This window comes from Elgaria multicarinata, chromosome 3, assembly GCF_023053635.1.
Source record: "Elgaria multicarinata webbii isolate HBS135686 ecotype San Diego chromosome 3, rElgMul1.1.pri, whole genome shotgun sequence".
NCBI lineage: Eukaryota > Metazoa > Chordata > Lepidosauria > Squamata > Anguidae > Elgaria > Elgaria multicarinata.
In genome coordinates, this window is record NC_086173.1 from 169,323,529 (window position 1) to 169,340,805 (window position 17,277).

At 46.1% G+C, this 17,277-nt stretch overlaps 4 protein-coding genes across 3 annotated transcripts in view; 3 read left to right on the top strand and 1 right to left on the bottom strand.

The window, feature by feature from the left end:
* Positions 1–17,277, top strand: part of LOC134396268 (uncharacterized) — an 853,762-nt gene that overhangs the window by 214,580 nt on the left and 621,905 nt on the right. The window lies entirely within an intron of this gene.
* Positions 1–17,277, top strand: part of LOC134396322 (zinc finger protein 420-like) — a 412,724-nt gene that overhangs the window by 190,546 nt on the left and 204,901 nt on the right.
* The window catches only part of LOC134396318 (zinc finger protein 345-like), a 334,491-nt gene that overhangs the window by 146,122 nt on the left and 171,092 nt on the right, over positions 1–17,277 (top strand). The gene's annotated exons all lie outside the window — the stretch shown is intronic.
* Positions 1–17,277, bottom strand: part of LOC134396288 (zinc finger protein 721-like) — a 120,042-nt gene that overhangs the window by 70,814 nt on the left and 31,951 nt on the right. Inside the window, exon 7 of the mRNA XM_063122724.1 lies at positions 8,615–9,564. Coding sequence (XP_062978794.1) covers positions 8,913–9,564 — 652 coding nt within the window. The 3' untranslated portion in view covers positions 8,615–8,912. Of the gene's footprint in view, positions 9,565–17,277 lie in introns of the transcript that reaches the window.

The following is a 17,277-nucleotide window of genomic DNA, read 5'->3' on the forward strand; positions in this document are numbered from 1 at the left end:
AGGAGCTCATGCACCCCAGGCATAATCCAGGGAGGGAGACCATAGTGAAATATGTCCCACTAATCCTTACCCTGTGAGGAGGGTCTTCCGTCGCTCTCCTGCAAGATCCACCTGTCCAGCGGCCTCTGTGTGGTGCCCAGTGGAGCCTTCTCTTCCTCATGGAAATCTGTGCATACTTTGGCAGACATTCCCTGCTTCTGGAACAGAAGGGAGAATCCCAGAGAGAGAAAAGGGATTAGGGAAGGAAAGAAACGGGTCAGGTCAAAGCCAAGGGCAGTGTTTCCCAATCGGTTTAAATTTTAGGGCTCCTTTTAAAGTTGATCTACCTTCCAAGATTCAATTGAAGGGTTAACTGTTTTGATCAAGATTGTAATTATAAATAAATAAATAATGATTAAATGCTCTCACCTGCTTCTTGTCCTCTGCCTGGCTCAGGAGGAAGCCTTCTGCCAGGGCCACCGCCTGGGAACTGGTCTCCGCTCCACATTCTCTGACCCAGCTCTCCATCTCCGGGGGCAGGACGGCCAGGAACTTCTCTAGCACCACCAGGTCCAGCATCTCAGCTTTGGTGTTCCTTTCTGGCTTCTGCCACTGGCGGCAAAGGTGGTGGAGTCGGCTGCAAACCTCTCGGGGCCCCATGGCTTCCTGGAAACAGAATTCCCTGAAGCGCTGGCGCTCCACATCTGAGCTGGTGCTGCTCCCATGCTGGTTCTTCTGCGCTATCCTTTCCCAGGGCTCTGCACTGCTCCCTTCCTGGATGTTGCAGGAAACGTTTCCTGCCTCAGGGCCAGCAAAGTTTTGCTCTTCCATCTTCACTCTCTTTTCCATCTCTGCTCCCACCAGAACTTGAAAGGTCTCCTTTCTTTGTTGTCGATTTCTCTCTTGAGGCAACGATGGTCCTGCAGGAATTGAAATGGAGGCGCTGCATGAATTAGATACAGCTGTGGCCAACTTAACACCCAGGACCTGTCTCCAATGGGTCCCTACAACCCTGGCCCCACAGGAATCTGGCTCCCAGTTGAAAATGAGGTTCTGACTTTGCCCCAGTTGGAGAGAGGGTGTTACCAGAGCTGCGTTAAGGCTATTCAAAGTTCAATATATTTGAACATTTAATTTAAAACTTGAGCAAAGAATCAACTGAATACTCTTTCAACTTGTTAAACAAATGAAACGTATCACACAGGAAGCCTTAAGAAATGAATAGTTTTTAAAGACAGTGAACTGACTCAATCTGCTCAAGACCTTAGCATACCGACGCCCCAAAACTGCTTCAGAAGTGATGGCAGAAGAAGAGACAGGGTCAAACTAGATCCTTCTCATTTGTAGTATTTCTGAATCAATAAAAAAGAGCAATAGACTCTAGTGTTGAAAAGTTGAAAAGTTTTTAATCTCTTTGTCCAAATGGCTCTGCTGTTTAAAAATATGTGTTTTTTAAAAAAGCTGTTTGAAAAAAAGGGCTCAACATTTCGGATCTATCTATCCTTCCTCAGGAGCTGATTAGACAGATAACATAAAAAAAGCACAAAATGTCAAAATGGAGCCGTTCAAAGACTTCTTTACGTTATCGCCTGTTGTCTCTGCATAAGAACGTAAAGAAGTCTTTGAACGGCTCCATTTTGACTCTTTGGGTTTTCTATGTTATTCTGTCTAATCAGCTCCTGAGGAAGGATCATAGAATAGCAGAGTTGGAAGGGGCCTACATTGAGTCCAACCCCCTGCTCAATGCAGGAATCCACCCCAAAGCATCCCTGATAGATGGTTGTCCAGCTGCCTCTTGAAGGCCTCTAGAGTGGGAGAGCCCACAACCTCCCTAGGTAACTGAGTCCATTGCCATACTGCTCTAACAGTCAGGAAGTTTCTGGCTTCCTTTAACTTGAGCCCGTTATTCCGTGTCCTGCACTCTGGGGGGATCAAGAAGAGATCCTGACCCTCCTCTGTGTGACAACCTTTTTAAGTATTTGAAGAGTGCTCTCATGTCTCCCCTCAATCTCCTCTTCTCCAGGCTAAACAGGCCCAGTTCTTTCAGTCTCTCCTCATAGGGCTTTGTTTCCAGACCCCTGATCATCCTGGTTGCCCTCCTCTGAACATGCTCCAGCTTGTCTGCATCCTTCTTGAATTGTGGAGCCCAGAACTGGATGCAATATGGAGTCCATATGGAGAATCACTTGAAATCCCAGCCGAACTAGTAACGCCTCAGATACGGTGAACACTTCATTACAGCTATTTATTTATTTATGTATTTATTTATTGCATTTATATACCGCCCCGTAGCCGAAGCTCTCTGGGTGGTTTACAAAAGTTAAAACCAGTGAACGTTAAAAACAATAAACATTCCTCCAGGTAACCTGGCCACAAGCCGATTAGGGCTTTGAATGTTAATACTGAATGTTTTAATTTTTGTGAAGCGCCCAGAGAGCTTCGGCTATTGGGCGGTATAAAAATGTAATAAATAAATAAATAAATAAATAAAATGCAATCAATCAATCAATAATTTATGGCACTTTGAATTGTGCCCAGACCTGGACTGGCAGCCAGTGAAGCTGGAAAAGGACTGGCGTGATGTGGTCTCGTTGGCCATTCCCAGTTAACAATCTGATTTTAGACTAGCTGAAGTCTCTGGACCATTTTCAAAGGCAGCCCCACCTATAACGCACTGCAATAATCCAGCCAAAAGGTTATCAGAGCACTGATAATTGTAGCTTGTCTATCTCTGTCCAGATAAGGGCGTAGATGATGATGATGATGATTATATTTATTTGTATCCTGCCTTTCGCCCAATGCTGGGCCTCAAGGCAGCCTTACAAACTTTAAAACATACATTGGGGGGGGGGGGGGAACCAAACAAAAAAACCAAAACAAAACATAGTTTAAAATACACAACAAAATTATAAGACATTAACATAGATGGAGGGCCAGATTATTCTCCAAAGGCCTGCTGGAACAAAAATGTTTTAGCCTGCTTCCGAAAGCCCATCAAGGAGGGAGCCAGGCTAGCTTCCCCGGGAAGAGAGTTCTGGAGCAGCCACCGAGAAGGCCCTCTCCCATGTTCCCACCAACCCTATAAAGATGGTGGGACTGAAAGAAGGGTTTCCCCAGAAGATCTCAAAGCACGGGCAGGCTCATAAGGGAGAATGCGTTCTTTCAAATAACCTGGACCAGAGCCTTAGATGTATATCAGCCTAAGCTGATAAAAGGTATTTTATTGTTTTACTCTGTACAGCACGATGTACATTGATGGCGCTATATAAATAAATAATAATAATAATGGTGCTCAGTACCATTGAGTCCACCTGTGTCTAAAGTGACAGTTCTGGATCCTAGCGTACCACCAAACTATGAACCCGAGCCTTTAGGGGGAGTGAAATTCCCATATCCCTCTCCAGGCAAAGGTCTTCCTATAGAGCAACCAAGGCTGTTCCCTTCCAAAACCAGGTCTGAAGCCCAACTGAAATGGATCTAGATAATCCGTTTCATTCAAGAGCGCCTGGAGGTCTTCCTGCAACCACTTGCTCCAGGAAGGGGATGTTAGACACTCACATATAATTGTTAACATCCTCCAGGTCAGGTTTTTTCAGGAGTAGCCTAATTACTGCCTGTGGAGGAAAGCTGGGGTCCACCCAACCTCCCTGCAGGGTAGGCTTCCGGACCAAACATCCAAACCCCTGGATAGCCGCCACCCTAGCCTTGCCCAAGCCAGCCCTTTGGGAAATAAAACTGCACACACACGTTTAAGGACTGAAGCAGTTTATTACAAGCACTAGACTAACACGTAAGGTTTCAGTCAGACACATAAATGACACAGACAATAAAATATTAAAAGGGGTAGGGGAAAATTGGGACAATACTTTAAAAACAGGCTTTACGGAAGAAATGGAATAACAAGGTGAAATCACGCTTCCCAACAAACAGTTCCCAAAGGGTTCCACACAGCAATCAACTAAGGCTCTAACCCAACCCACAAAATTGGATGGGATAGCTAATACCCTGGCAGACAGAAACAAACTTCAAAGTGATCTTGACAGGCTGGAGTGCTGGGCTGAAAACAAAAGAATGAAATTTAATAGGGATAAACAATTCAAGAAGGATGCAGACAAGCTGGAGCGTGTTCAGAGGAGGGCAACCAGGATGATCAGGGGTCTGGAAACAAAGCCCTATGAAGAGAGGCTCAAAGAACTGGGCCTGTTAAGCCTGGAGAAGAGGAGATTTAGGCGAGACATGATAGCACGCTTCAAATACTTGAAAGGTTGTCCCACAGAGGAGGGCCAGGATCTCTTCTCGATCCTCCCAGAGTGCAGGACACGGAATAACGGGCTCATGTTAAAGGAAGCCAGATTCCAGCTGGACATCAGGAAAAACTTCCTGACTGTTAGAGCAGTACGACAATGGAATCAGTGACCTAGGGAGGTTGTGGGCTCTCCCACACTAGAGGCCTTCAAGAGGCAGCTGGGATCTGTCAGGGATGCTTTTGGGTGGATTCCTGCATTGAGCAAGGGGTTGGACTCGATGGCCTTGTAGGCCCCTTCCAACTCTGCTATTCTATGAAAACCATGCCCTGGGGCAAGCAGATTTCCCCCGAACCTCCAGACACTTGAACATAAGAAACCTAACTGAAGACCAAGCGTTTACGCAGCTCACCAGGGATCTCCCTCTTTGCATAAGCGCAGGGAAGACGGCTGGCCCCTGGTTGCCCACTCCTTTATCCTGCTTTATCCGTGACTCACTCAAGGCAATCCCAGGCCAGCCTCAAGTCGCTGGCACCCCCTCACCCATCAGGCCACATCCCAGCTGTAAACAATCCACACTCCAATTAGTGCAACCTTGGCTGTTCCAGCTAAACTGATAACCCACAGGTGTTGCTGCCGTGAGACCAACTCTAGGGAATGTTCTCCGGAACTTCCTCCTCCAGACCCAGAGCCTGAAGCCAAACTAAGAAAAACTTACTGGGCAGGACGGCCGCCATGTTGACCATTCTTCACACTGCCTATTTTAAAGAGGCCTGCACCACTCCCTCTCTCAGGGTGGAATCATAGAATAGCAGAGCTGGAAGGGGCCTATAAGGCCATCGAGTCCAACCTCCTGCTCAATGCAGGAATCCACCCTAAAGCATCCCTGACAGATGGTTGTCCAGCTGCCTCTTGAAGGCCTCCAGTGTGGGAGAGCCCACAACCTCCCTAGGTCACTGGTCCCATTGTCGTACTGCTCTAACAGTCAGGAAGTTTTTCCTGATGTCCAGCCGGAATCTGGCTTCCTTTAACTTGAGCCCGTTATTCCGTGTCCTGCACTCTGGGAGGATCGAGAAGAGATCCTGGCCCTCCTCTGTGGGACCTTTCAAGTATTTGAAGCGTGCTATCATGTCTCGCCTAAATCTCCTCTTCTCCAGGCTTAACAGGCCCAGTTCTTTGAGCCTCTCTTCATAGGGCTTTGTTTCCAGACCCCTGATCATCCTGGTTGCCCTCTTCTGAACAGGCTCCAGCTTGTCTGCATCCTTCTTGAATTGTGGAGCCCAGAACTGGACGCAATACTCAAGATGAGGCCTAACCAGGGCCGAATAGAGAGGAACCAGTACCTCATGCGATTTGGAAGCTATACTTCTATTAATGTGGCCCAAAATAGCATCTGCCTTTCTTGCAGCCATATCGCACTGTTGGCTCATATTCAGCTTGCGATCTACAACAATTTCAAGATCCTTCTCATTTGTAGTATTGCTGAGCCAAGTATCCCCCATCTTGTAACTGTGCATTTGGTTTCTATTTCCTAGATGTAGAACTTGGCATTTATCCCTATTAAATTTCATTCTGTTGTTTTCAGCCCACCACTCCAGCCTATCAAGATCGCTTTGAAGTTTGTGTCTGTCTTCCAGGGTATTAGCTATCCCACCCAATTTTGTGTCATCTGCAAATTTGATAAGCGTTCCCTGCACCTCCTCCTCCAAATCATTAATATAAATGTTGAAGAGCACTGGGCCCAGGACTGAGCCCTGCGGTACCCCACTCGTTGCCTCTCCCCAGTTTGAGAAGGTTCCATTGATAAGTACTCTTTGAGTCCAATTCAGTAGCCAACTGTGAATCCACCTAATAGTTGTTCCATCTAGCCCACTTTTAGCTAGTTTGTTTATCAGAATGTCTTGTGGTACTTTGTCAAAACCTCCTGGACCCAGCCAGCAATCCCCTCTGTATTTGATGTAATGGGCCATGAAGGGCAAGGATCAAGCACACAGGTGGTCGAATGGACTTGGCTAAACACCTTGGCCCTCATCCAGCCCATTACTGAGTCTAGGCACTGGTCCAGGACTTGCACAGCCTCACCTGATTCATCTGACACAGAGAGATAGGGCTGCATGTAATCAGCATACTGATGGCATTTGGCTCCAAATCCCCTAATGACCGCTCCCAGCGGCTTCATATACATTTATTTTTTATTAATTTTTTACATTTTTATACCGCCCAATAGCTGAAGCTCTCTGGGCAGTTCACAAAAATTAAAACCATGAAGAGCATAGTAAAACAACCAACAATTTTAAAAACAAATACAAAATACAATATAAAAAGCACAACCAGGATAAAAGCACACAGCAAAAATTGATATAGGTTAAAATATGAGATTAAAACAGCAACGTTTAAATTTAAGTTAAATTAGGTGTTAAAATACGGGGAAAATAAAAAGGTCTTCAGCTGGCGATGGAAGGAGTACAGTGTAGGCGCCAGGCGGACCTCTCTGGGGAGCTCATCCCACAGCCGGGGTGCCACAGCAGAGAAGGCCCTCCTCCTGGTAGCCACCTGCCTCACTTCCTTTGGCAGGGGCTCACGGAGAAGGGCCCCTGTAGATGATCTTAAGGTCCGGGTAGGTACATATGGGAGGAGGCGTTCCTTCAAATAACCTGGCCCCAAACCGTTTAGGGCTTTGAATGTTAGTACCAGTACTTTGAATTGGGCCTGGACCTGGACTGGCAGCCAATGAAGTTGTAGAAGGACTGGCGTGATATGATTTCACTGACCAGTCCCTGTTAGTAGGCGGGCTGCCCTGTTTTGTACCAGCTGAAGTACCAGATGTTAAACAATATTGGGAATGAGATGTTAACCTGTGAAACCCCATAGCTCAGTTGCCAAGGGATAATCACCCCATGTTAACTCTCTGAAATCAGCCCTGTAAGACTGGAACCACACAGGGTCGATCCAGGAGGAAACCATGGTTGATGGTATCAAAAGCCGATGAGAGATGGAGCAGAATTAACATGGTTGCGCTCCCCCTGTCCCTTTCTCTATAAAGGTCATCCATCAGGGCAACCAAGGCTGATTCAGTCCAGCAACTAGATCGAAAACCAGACTGGAATGGATCTAGATAATCAGTATTCTTCAAGTGTGATTGCAGATGTCCACCACAACCCTACCAAGTACCTTCCAAAGAAAGGGGGTGTTAGTGACTGGGTATTAGTTTTCTAGTTTGAAAGCTTAGCGTGCATACACCTTTTAAATCAGCGCATTTCATAAGCCTACATGAACCAGAGATAGCATTTATGCGTCAGATATAACTTGGGAGTCAACCTTCTTGAAGACAGGAGGGGAACGCCTAGTCCCCCGTCTTTTTTGCCATGTTTTTTGAAGCTTTATAGGAGCCAACTTTTGGTCCTATTGGAAATCCCTGTATCTGGGGCATAACAAAAGTTGTTTTAACATTTGCATAGTAAGTTTTTAAAAATCTGCATATAATTCTTTTCCCACGGATGAAGACCTTTAGGGTCGAAACGTGTTTGGGATTTATGTTTGATGCTTGTTGTATGTGGACCGTTCTGTTTAAATTGTAAGTGTACATATTTGTTTTAAGATTAAATATATTTTCTACAAACACACGATTTTATTTCAACAGACATAGTTACACCACAATTTGACATATTGTTCGTATCAGGTTCCTTAAACCTATTTTGTTTTCAGGTTTGGTTTTGGTTTAAGATAACACTTTTTAAATCAGACTTCGGTAGTTTTATAGTGCTACTGAGTCCAGGGTGGGCTTCTTCAGCAGGGGTCGCACTACTGCCCCATTAAGAACAGCAAGGAGACCCCTTCCTGGAGGGCAGCATTTATCACCCCCCTGGACCCACCCAGTCAAAACCCCTCGGCTTGCTTTTATAAGCCAGGAGGGGCATTGATTGATTGGTTGCATTGCAGCAAACACCTTGTCCACATCATCAGGCTGCAACAATTGGAACTGATTCCACAAAATCAGGCAGATAGGAGCACTAGTAAAACAAAACAGTTGACAAAACTGAATGGCTACTCCAAGGGAAGCTCGGAGGATGGCAACAAGGAAGAGGGCCTTTTCGGTGGTGGCCCCCCAATTCTGGAATGATCTCCCCAATGAGGCCCGCCTGGTGCCAACACTGTTATCTTTTCAGCGCCAAATAGACTTTTCTCTTTTCCCAGGCATTTAACAACACTAAGTTTGCTTGTTTTTTAACGGACCCCAGAACTGTTGTTTTTAAATGGATACCGTTGTTTGTATACTATTTATGTTTTTGATGGTTTTAAATTTTGTATACTTTTTAAATGTTCACTGTTTTTAACTTTTGTAAACCGCCCAGAGCTTCAGCTATGGGGCAGTATATAAATGTAATAAATCAAATCAAATCAAAATCAAACGAGCGTAATGAACACAACACACAACTACTAATATATGATAAATTTCAAAACTGGAGTAAGAGAATACTTTTTATCAGATATATCCGTTTTTATATTGTGCATCACTGAAACATTAAATAACATTGATAGTGCTACAATGAAATGCACTTATACAGTTTATATTAACACATTAACACAGCTGAATCAGGAGTGCTTTAACAAACAATCAAGCAGTCTATTTCATTGTATGGCAAGGAGCAGAGCGTTACTCAAGGACACAAAAAGCATTTATAGGGCTACTCAGCATTTATAGGGCTTCTCACTGGTGTGAATTCTTTGATGTCGTTTAACGTGTGTGCTGTGAGCAAAGCTCTTTCCGCACTCTAAGCATGTATAGGGCTTCTCCCCTGTGTGGATTCTTTGATGTTGCTTAAGTTGGCAGTTCTGACTGAAGGTCTTTCCACACTCTGAGCATTCATAGGGTTTCTCACCGGAGTGAACTCTTTGATGTCGCGTAAGGTGTGTGCTGTGAGCAAAGCTCCTTCCGCACTCTAAGCATGTATAGGGCTTCTCCCCTGTGTGAATTCTTTGATGTGACTTAAGTTGGCAGCTCTGACTGAAGCTCTTTCCACACTCTGAGCATGTATAGGGCTTCTCCCCTGTATGAATTCTTTGATGATGCTTAAGGCTTGTGCTGTGAGCAAAGCTCTTTCCGCATTCTAAGCATGTATAGGGCTTCTCCCCTGTGTGAATTCTTTGATGTCGCTTAAATTCTACGTTCCAAGTGAAATTCTTTCCACACTCTGAGCATTGATACGGCTTCTCCTCTGTGTGAATTCTTTGATGCGACTTTAGATGAGAGCTGCGACTGAAGCTCTTTCCACACTCTGTGCAATTATAGGGTTTTTCACCGGAGTGAATTCTTTGATGTCGCTTAAGGTCTGAGTTGAAACTGAATCGCTTCTCACACTCCAAGCACTGAAGTTTTTTCTCTTCTTTGTGAAATTGTGGACATTGGGAAAGGTGTATCTTCTGAGTCTTTATATACTGAGAGGTTTTCCTCTGTGTCTTCCCATTGTAAATGTTCCTATTACTTGGTTCTTCTAGTATTGGACTTTCACGGACTTCTGACCCATCAAAAGAAATGGACTTGATTCCCCACTTCTCTTCAGTTACAGTTTTCCTTCTCTGGTGTAGGACATTTCTCTTGCTCTCCCTGCGCTCACCTGAAAGAATAAAAACAGAAATCTTCCTGAAATCAGGGAACAAACCAAATGGTTTGCTGATTTGATTCACAGCTTTAAAAAAAATTGGTGAAGAGGCAGTTAAGAACGTAAGAAGTGCCATGCTGGATCAGACCAAGGGTCCATCTGGTCCAGCACTCTGTTCACAGTGGCCAACCAGCCATCATCCAGGGATGAACAAGCAGAACATGGTGCAACAGCACCCTCCCACCCATGTTCCTCAGCAACAAGAGCACGCAGGCTTATTGCCTCAAATACTAGAGATAACACGCAACCATCAGGGCTAGTAGCCATGGATAGCCTTAGCCTCCAGGAATGTATCCAACCCCCTTTGAAAGCCATCCAAATGGGTGGCCATCACTACATCCTGTGGAAGTGCGTTCCATAATTTAACTATGCTCTGTGTAAAGATGTTCCTTCTTTTATTTGTCCTGGATCTCCCACCAATCAGCTTCAGGGGATGACCCCAGGTTCTAGTATTTTGAGAGAGGGAGAAAAATGTCTCCCCTTCACATTCTCCATACCATGCATCATTTTGTACACCTCTATCATGTCTCCGCTTAGCCTCCTTTTTTCCAAGCTAAACAATCCCACTTGATGTCACCTTCCCTCCTAGGGGAGATGCTCCAGCCCCTTCATCATTTTAGTTGCCCTTTTCTGCCCTCTTTCCAGCTCCGTCATATCCTTTTTTAGGTTTAGTGAGTGTCATAGGCTTAAGAGAACATCTTTGCTTCGTCCCGGGGAGAGGGAGAGGGGTTTCTTTGTGTCTGAAAAGGGAGTAGCAAGTGAAATGCCAAGGCCGCGCTGGGCAAGAGGCACCTGGCATCTGATAATGCCTCCCTGGGCTGGAACTGGGGAGAGTAACAGTTTGCAGCTGTGCAATGTTTGGGAGCATTCCCCCCTCCTTTCGGGAGAGGTGTGGGTTGCTGTGGGGTTTCTATTGGTCAGGGGGGTCTGGTGACAAGGGGGTCCCAGAAAGGGATAAAAGGCTTAGGCATCTAAGGGTCCAGTCTCTTTCCTATGGGTGTTAGGATTCCAGCGTGTGTGTGGTGAGTCGGAGCATCCAGGCCAGACGCAGCAGCTGAGGGAAGGAGTTTAGCTCGAGTGGCATAAAGCCAAGTTTGGGTGAGCAACAGAGGTTGAGTCGCAGAATTAAGTTTTTGTTTTGTTTTAGAATAGGTTTGGGTACAATTTGGGGGCAAGGGACCTTGCCGGAGTTACGGCTGGTGGGGGCGGTGAAGCGGGGAGCGAGGGCGAATTCTGTTAGGCCTGAGTGTGTGAAAGGGAAGAGTGAGTTGTCAGTTCCTGCTGTTTTATGTGTGTCATTCCTTTGTCCGTGTTCTTCCCCCAAACCTCCTAAGTGTTAACCTTAATGTGTGGACCCTTATGAAATTGTGTGTGTAAAGAATAAAAGCGTTTGGTCCCTATTCTGGAGTGTGGCGTGGTTTCCTTGAGAACCTAGACTGTAAAGGGTTAACAAGCGGCAGTGAAGGGGCGTGTGTCTGGGCTGGCTGAGTCAGATCCCCTTTCTCCGGCCAGGGAATTGCTGAGCCAAACGGAGCAATTCCACTACAGACTCTTGTTCATGCATTGGTTATTTCTCGGTTGGACTACTGCAACCTTCTTCTCACTGGCCTTCCTTCTCACATCAGTCCATTGGTTTCTGTTCACCACTCTGCTGCTAAGATCATTTTCTTGGCTCGCCGCTCTGACCATGTTACTCCACTTCTGAAATCTCTTCATTGGCTTCCAATTCACTCCAGAATCCAATATAAACTTCTCCTGTTGACCTACAAAGCTTCTCACTGTCTAGCTCCTTCCTATCTCTCCTCTCTCATCTCACACTATTGCCCCGCTCGTGCTCTTCGCTCCTCTGATGTCATGTTTCTCACCTGCCCAAGGGTCTCCACTTCCCTTGCTCGGCTTCGTCCATTTTCTTCGGCTGCCCCTTACGCCTGGAACGCTCTTCCAGAACATTTGAGAACTACAAGTTCAATCGCAGCTTTTAAAGCTCAGCTAAAAACTTTTCTTTTTCCTAAAGCTTTTAAAACTTGATTTTGTTCTGACTTTTATACTGCCTGTTTGGTGCATTCTCTTACCCTCCTTATTGCTTTATTATGATTTTATTAGAATGTAAGCCTATGCGGCAGGGTCTTGCTATTTATTGTTTTACTCTGTACAGCACCATGTACATTAATGGTGCTATATAAATAAATAAATAATAATAATAATAATAAAGTGAGCAGAACTGTACACAGTATTCTAAGTGTGGTCACACCATAGATTTGTATAAGGGCAGTATGATACTGGCCATTTTCTTCTCGGTTCCTTTTCTTATTGGAATTGAGAATAAAATTTCCTGCCAAATATATTATCCCTTGATGTTCAACAGAACTGAGAATAACTCTTTGCTTTTTTTGCAGCCACATCACACTGTTGGTTCATATTCAGCCTGTGATCTACAACAATTCCAAGATCCTTCTTGCTTGTAGTATTATGTTGTTATCCTCTGAGAAGCAACCCGTGAAGCAATGGGCTCAAGTTAAAGGAAGCCAGATTCCATCTGGACATCAGGAAAAACTTTCTGACTGTTAGAGCAGTGCGACAATGGAATCAGTTGCCTGGTGAGGTTGTGGGCTCTCCCACACTAGAGGCCTTCGAGAGGCAGCTGGACAACCATCTGTCAGGGATGCTTTAGGGTGGATTCCTGCATTGAGCAGAGGGTTGGACTCGATGGCCTTGTAGGCCCCTTCCAACTCTGCTATTCTATGATTCTATGTTAGGCCTAATCTACACCAAGCAGGATATTGCACTATGAAAGTGGTATATAAAAGGCAGGAGCCACACTACTGCTTTATCGCGCTATTGAAGTGCACCGACAACTGCTGGGGCCCATGACACAGACCATATTCCGCTTTCAAAGTACTTGGTATGGCTCCTGCCTTTTATATACTGCTTTAGGGTGACCCTATGAAAAGGAGGACAGGGCTCCTGTATTTTTAATAGTTGTATTGAAGAGGGAATTTCAGCAGGTGTCATTTGTATATATGGAGAACCTGGTGAAATTCCCTCATCACACTAGTTAAAGCTGCAGGTGCCCTGCCCATTTTTAAATCTGGTCACTCTAGTATAGCTCCTGCACCTTTAACTGTTGTGATGAAGAAGGAATTTCACTAAGTTCTCCATATATACAATGCTGAAATTCCCTTTTCTATGCAACTGTTAAGGATACAGGAGCCCTGTCTTCCTTTCCATATGGTCACCCTATATTAGTTAATGTTTAAGGTGCCATTCAGTTCTTAGCTCAAACAGAATCTCTAATCGGGAGACACATTGGTTTTCAAAATTGCCTCGATCAGGTAGCTATATTTATTTATTTAAATATGTGACCAGATCTGCAACTCACTAACTTAATCATAACCAACTGGGAAGAACTGCTGGATGAAATCAAATTGGCAGGAACCTTGAGGGAAAGTTGGCATGGACGTTGGACCTTAAGAAAGCCAACTTCAGAAAGCTCAGAGAGAGGTTGAGTTAGATCCCACAGCTAGAAATCAGGAAGGACAAGAGAGTTCAAGAGGGATGGGAAATCCCGGAAGCTTGTAGTATTCAAGCTATTCCCTATTCCCAAACTATTCCCAGGAGAAGGAAAAATATGTGAGGCATTGAAGCCAGCTGGACATCAGGAAAAACTTCCTGACTGTTAGAGCAGTACAACAATGGAACCAGTGACCTAGGGAGATGGTGGGCTCTCCCACACTAGAGGCCTTCAAGAGGCTGCTGAACAACCATCTGTCAGGGATGCTTTAAGGTGGATTCCTGCATTGAGCAGGGGGTTGGACTCGATGGCCTTGTAGGCCCCTTCCAACTCTGCTATTCTATGATTCTATGAAAGAATCCGGCTTGGCTGCCCTGGGAGCTCTCTGAGAAGCTGAGACTCAAAAGGGAAATAGAGAAGAGATTGAAAGAGGGGCATGCAACTGAGGAGCAGGAGACTCAAACACTCAGGGTGCAACCACAAGTCCACAGACCAACATGCAGATAAAATAGAACTGGCAGTGCATGTCTCATCTCAGGGAATAAATGATCCCACACAGTGAGCATCACCACTCTAAGAAATCATGGTGCAAACCTCAAAGGCATGTGGCACCACCTTACCAGATGACCCCAAGAACTGAATGGGCCTTCAGGGAAGGAGGCAGATTCTCTGCTAACCAGCTCCCAAGTTGCTCTTGGGCTTCATATACTAGCTACAACCTTAAATTTGGACCTGTATCAAAGAGACAGCCAGTGGGGTCCCTTCAACACAAGTGTAACATTCAGAGGTTCAGAACAGCCCTAAAAATGTCAAAGCGTGATGGCCAGACTTTGTAACTCATAGAATCATAGAATAGCAGAGTTGGAAGGGGCCTACAAGGCCATCGAGTCCAACCCCCTGCTCAATGCAGGAATCCACCTCAAAGCATCCCTGACAAATGGTTGTCCAGCTGCCTCTTGAAGGCCTCTAGTGTGGGAGAGCCCACAACCTCCCTAGGTCACTGGTTCCATTGTCATACTGCTCTAACAGTCTGGAAGTTTTTCCTGATGTCCAGCCGGAATCTGGCTTCCTTAAACTTGAGCACGTTATTCCGTGTCCTGCACTCTGGGAGGATCGAGAAGAGATCCTGGCCCTCCTCTGTGGGACAACCTTTTAAGTATTTGAAGAGTGCTATCATGTCTCCCTTCAATCTCCTGCGCAGGGGAAGGCAGCTGGGGTGGAATGAATGTGGAAAGAGGCAGTTTGGAACAAGAAGACCGTATTGCCTGTTTTTGGCTACTGGACCGTATTGGCTACTGGACCGTATTGGCTGCTTTTACACCTTGCTCTGAATTCATACTAAGAAAACCAGTCACTTCTTAGAGATGGGAAGCCCCAACTGGAGGGACATCCTGCTGTTTCCAAAGTCAAACCAACATTCAAATTTCATAATGACTATAAGAAGTCCAACAGGTAAGGGATGGAGAGGATGTGAGTGTTTTCCCTAAGCTTTTAAGGCTTTATGTACATCCCCTGGGGAGCTTTTTCTGGACTAGAGTATCCCAGGAACTTGGCCCAGGCACTGTTCAGGAAGGCAGAGGGAGCCTTACCCAGAGGAATCCCATTCCTTACCCAGAGAGGCCAGGATCCCACGATTCTCCTCCATGACTTCTTTGTGCAGAGTCCTCTGGCCTGGATCCAGCAGAGCCCACTCCTCCTCCGAGAAATGCACGGCCACCTCCTCGAAGGTCACCAGACCCTGACAAAGGAAGAAGAAATGATATTCTCCTTACACATTATTGAGCAATATATGAAGACAGAAATGGTGAGGTTTTCCTTCTGAATGCCAGAGCTTCATGAGTGACGTTCAAGGCCTTCCTAGCAGCCATCTTGAAGAGGAGCAAAGGCTAAAAGGCAGGTTCTTCCCGGACCATTACAGGGGACGGAGGCCCCCAGGACTCCCCTACCTGCTCTGGCTGTGCAGAAACTGCTTCCACTCCACCACAAATTGAAGGAGCTCCACAAGTAGGTTCAGTCCCTATACTCAGCAGTTGGGGAGTTATTGGAAATTGGGGCATCCCTTCCTTAGAAATCATGCAGAAAAAGTTACGATACTGTTGGGGAGATTTAAATTTTCAGTCCTTTGGAGTCATCAGGATGAAATGCTCTCACCTGCTCCTTGTCCTCTGCCCGGCTCAGGAGGAAGCCTTCTGCCAGGGCCACCGCCTGGGAACTGGTCTCCGCTCCACACTCTCTGACCCAGCTCTCCATCTCCGGGGGCAGGACAGCCAGGAACTTCTCCAGGACCACCAAATCCAGCATCTGAGCTTTCGTGTTCCTTTCTGGCTTCAGCCACTGACAGCAAAGATGGTGGAGTCGGTTGCAAACCTCTCGGAGCCCTTCAGCCTCCTGGTAGTAGAAGTCCCTGGAGGGCTGAAGCTCCACGTCTGAGCAGGTGTTGCTCCCAGGCTGGTGCTCCTGCAGTCTTCCTTCCCAGGGCTCTGCACTGCTCCCTTCCTGGATGTTTCCTGCCTCAGGGCCAGCAAAGCTTTGCTCTTCCATCTTGACTCTCTTCTCCATCTCTGCTCCCACCAGGACTCAAAAGGTCTCCTTCCTTGGGTGCCAATTTCTCTCTTCAGGCAAGGACTGTGCTGTAGGAATTAAAATGGAGGAGCTGCATGAATTAGATACAGCCGTGGCCAACTTAATACTCAGGACTGGTCTGAAACGGGTGCTGAGAATGCTTCCATATCATCACCTATGGAGATGGGGGGGCGGGGGGAGGAATACTTCTGTTAGCCCATCTAGCTGCGTGAGAATCACCACAGAATTTTACAGATTAGAGGCCCAAACTGCAGCACCAGTGAGAGGAACTGTCTTCCGCATGCGAGAGAAGACTTTTATGGGACTGAGGAGCATTGCTGTTTAATACAGGCTGCAAGTTATTTTCACTATAGTGAAAATATAAATATAACGTATCTCACCACAGTGTGGAAGTTAGGGCTACTAGGCCTGATGGTTATGTGATATCTCCAGTATTCGAGGCAGTAAGCCTGTGTGCACCAGTTGCTGGGGAACATAGGCGGGACGGTGCTGTTGCACCATGTCCTGCCTTGTTGGTCCCGGGCTGATGACTGGTTGGCCACTGTGTGAACAGAGTGCTGGACTAGGTGGACCCTTGGTCTGATCCATCACGACGCTCCTTATGTTCTTATGGACATAATGGACCCTTCTTATGATCCAGCATGGTACTTCTTATGTTCTTAAGTTCAGCAGCCCTAACTTATAAGTTATCTTAAGTATTGCCTCCTCTGATGGAAACGTATCTAGTATCAATTAGGCCCTCATCCAAGGATCTACTCCCCCACTTCTTAATTATCTGAGGCAAGTGGGGTGACCACATGTGATAAAAGTCTTTTCAGTCTTGTTTGTCCCTGGCCGATGGCTGGTTGGCCACTGTGTGAACAGAGTGCTGGACCGTTGGTCTGATTCAGCAAAGCACTTCTTATGTTCTTATCTTTCAGCTGGACTTGGGCTGGACAGCCCTTCAGAATCCAATATAAACTTCTCCTGTTGACCTTCAAAGCTTTTCACGGTCTAGCTCCTGCCTATCTCTCCTCTCTCATCTCACACTATTGCCCCGCTCGTGCTCTTCGCTCCTCTGATGCCATGCTTCTCGCCTGCCCAAGGACCTCCACTTCCCTTACTCGGCTTCGTCCTTTTTCTTCTGCTGCCCCTTACGCCTGGAACGCTCTTCCAGAACACTTGAGAACTACAAACTCAATCACAGCTTTTAAAACACAGCTAAAAACTTTTCTTTTCCCTATAGCTTTTAAACTTTGAGTTTGTTCTGACTCTATACTGTTAGCTTCACCCTTCCCGGTGCCTGTTTACACTTCCCTGT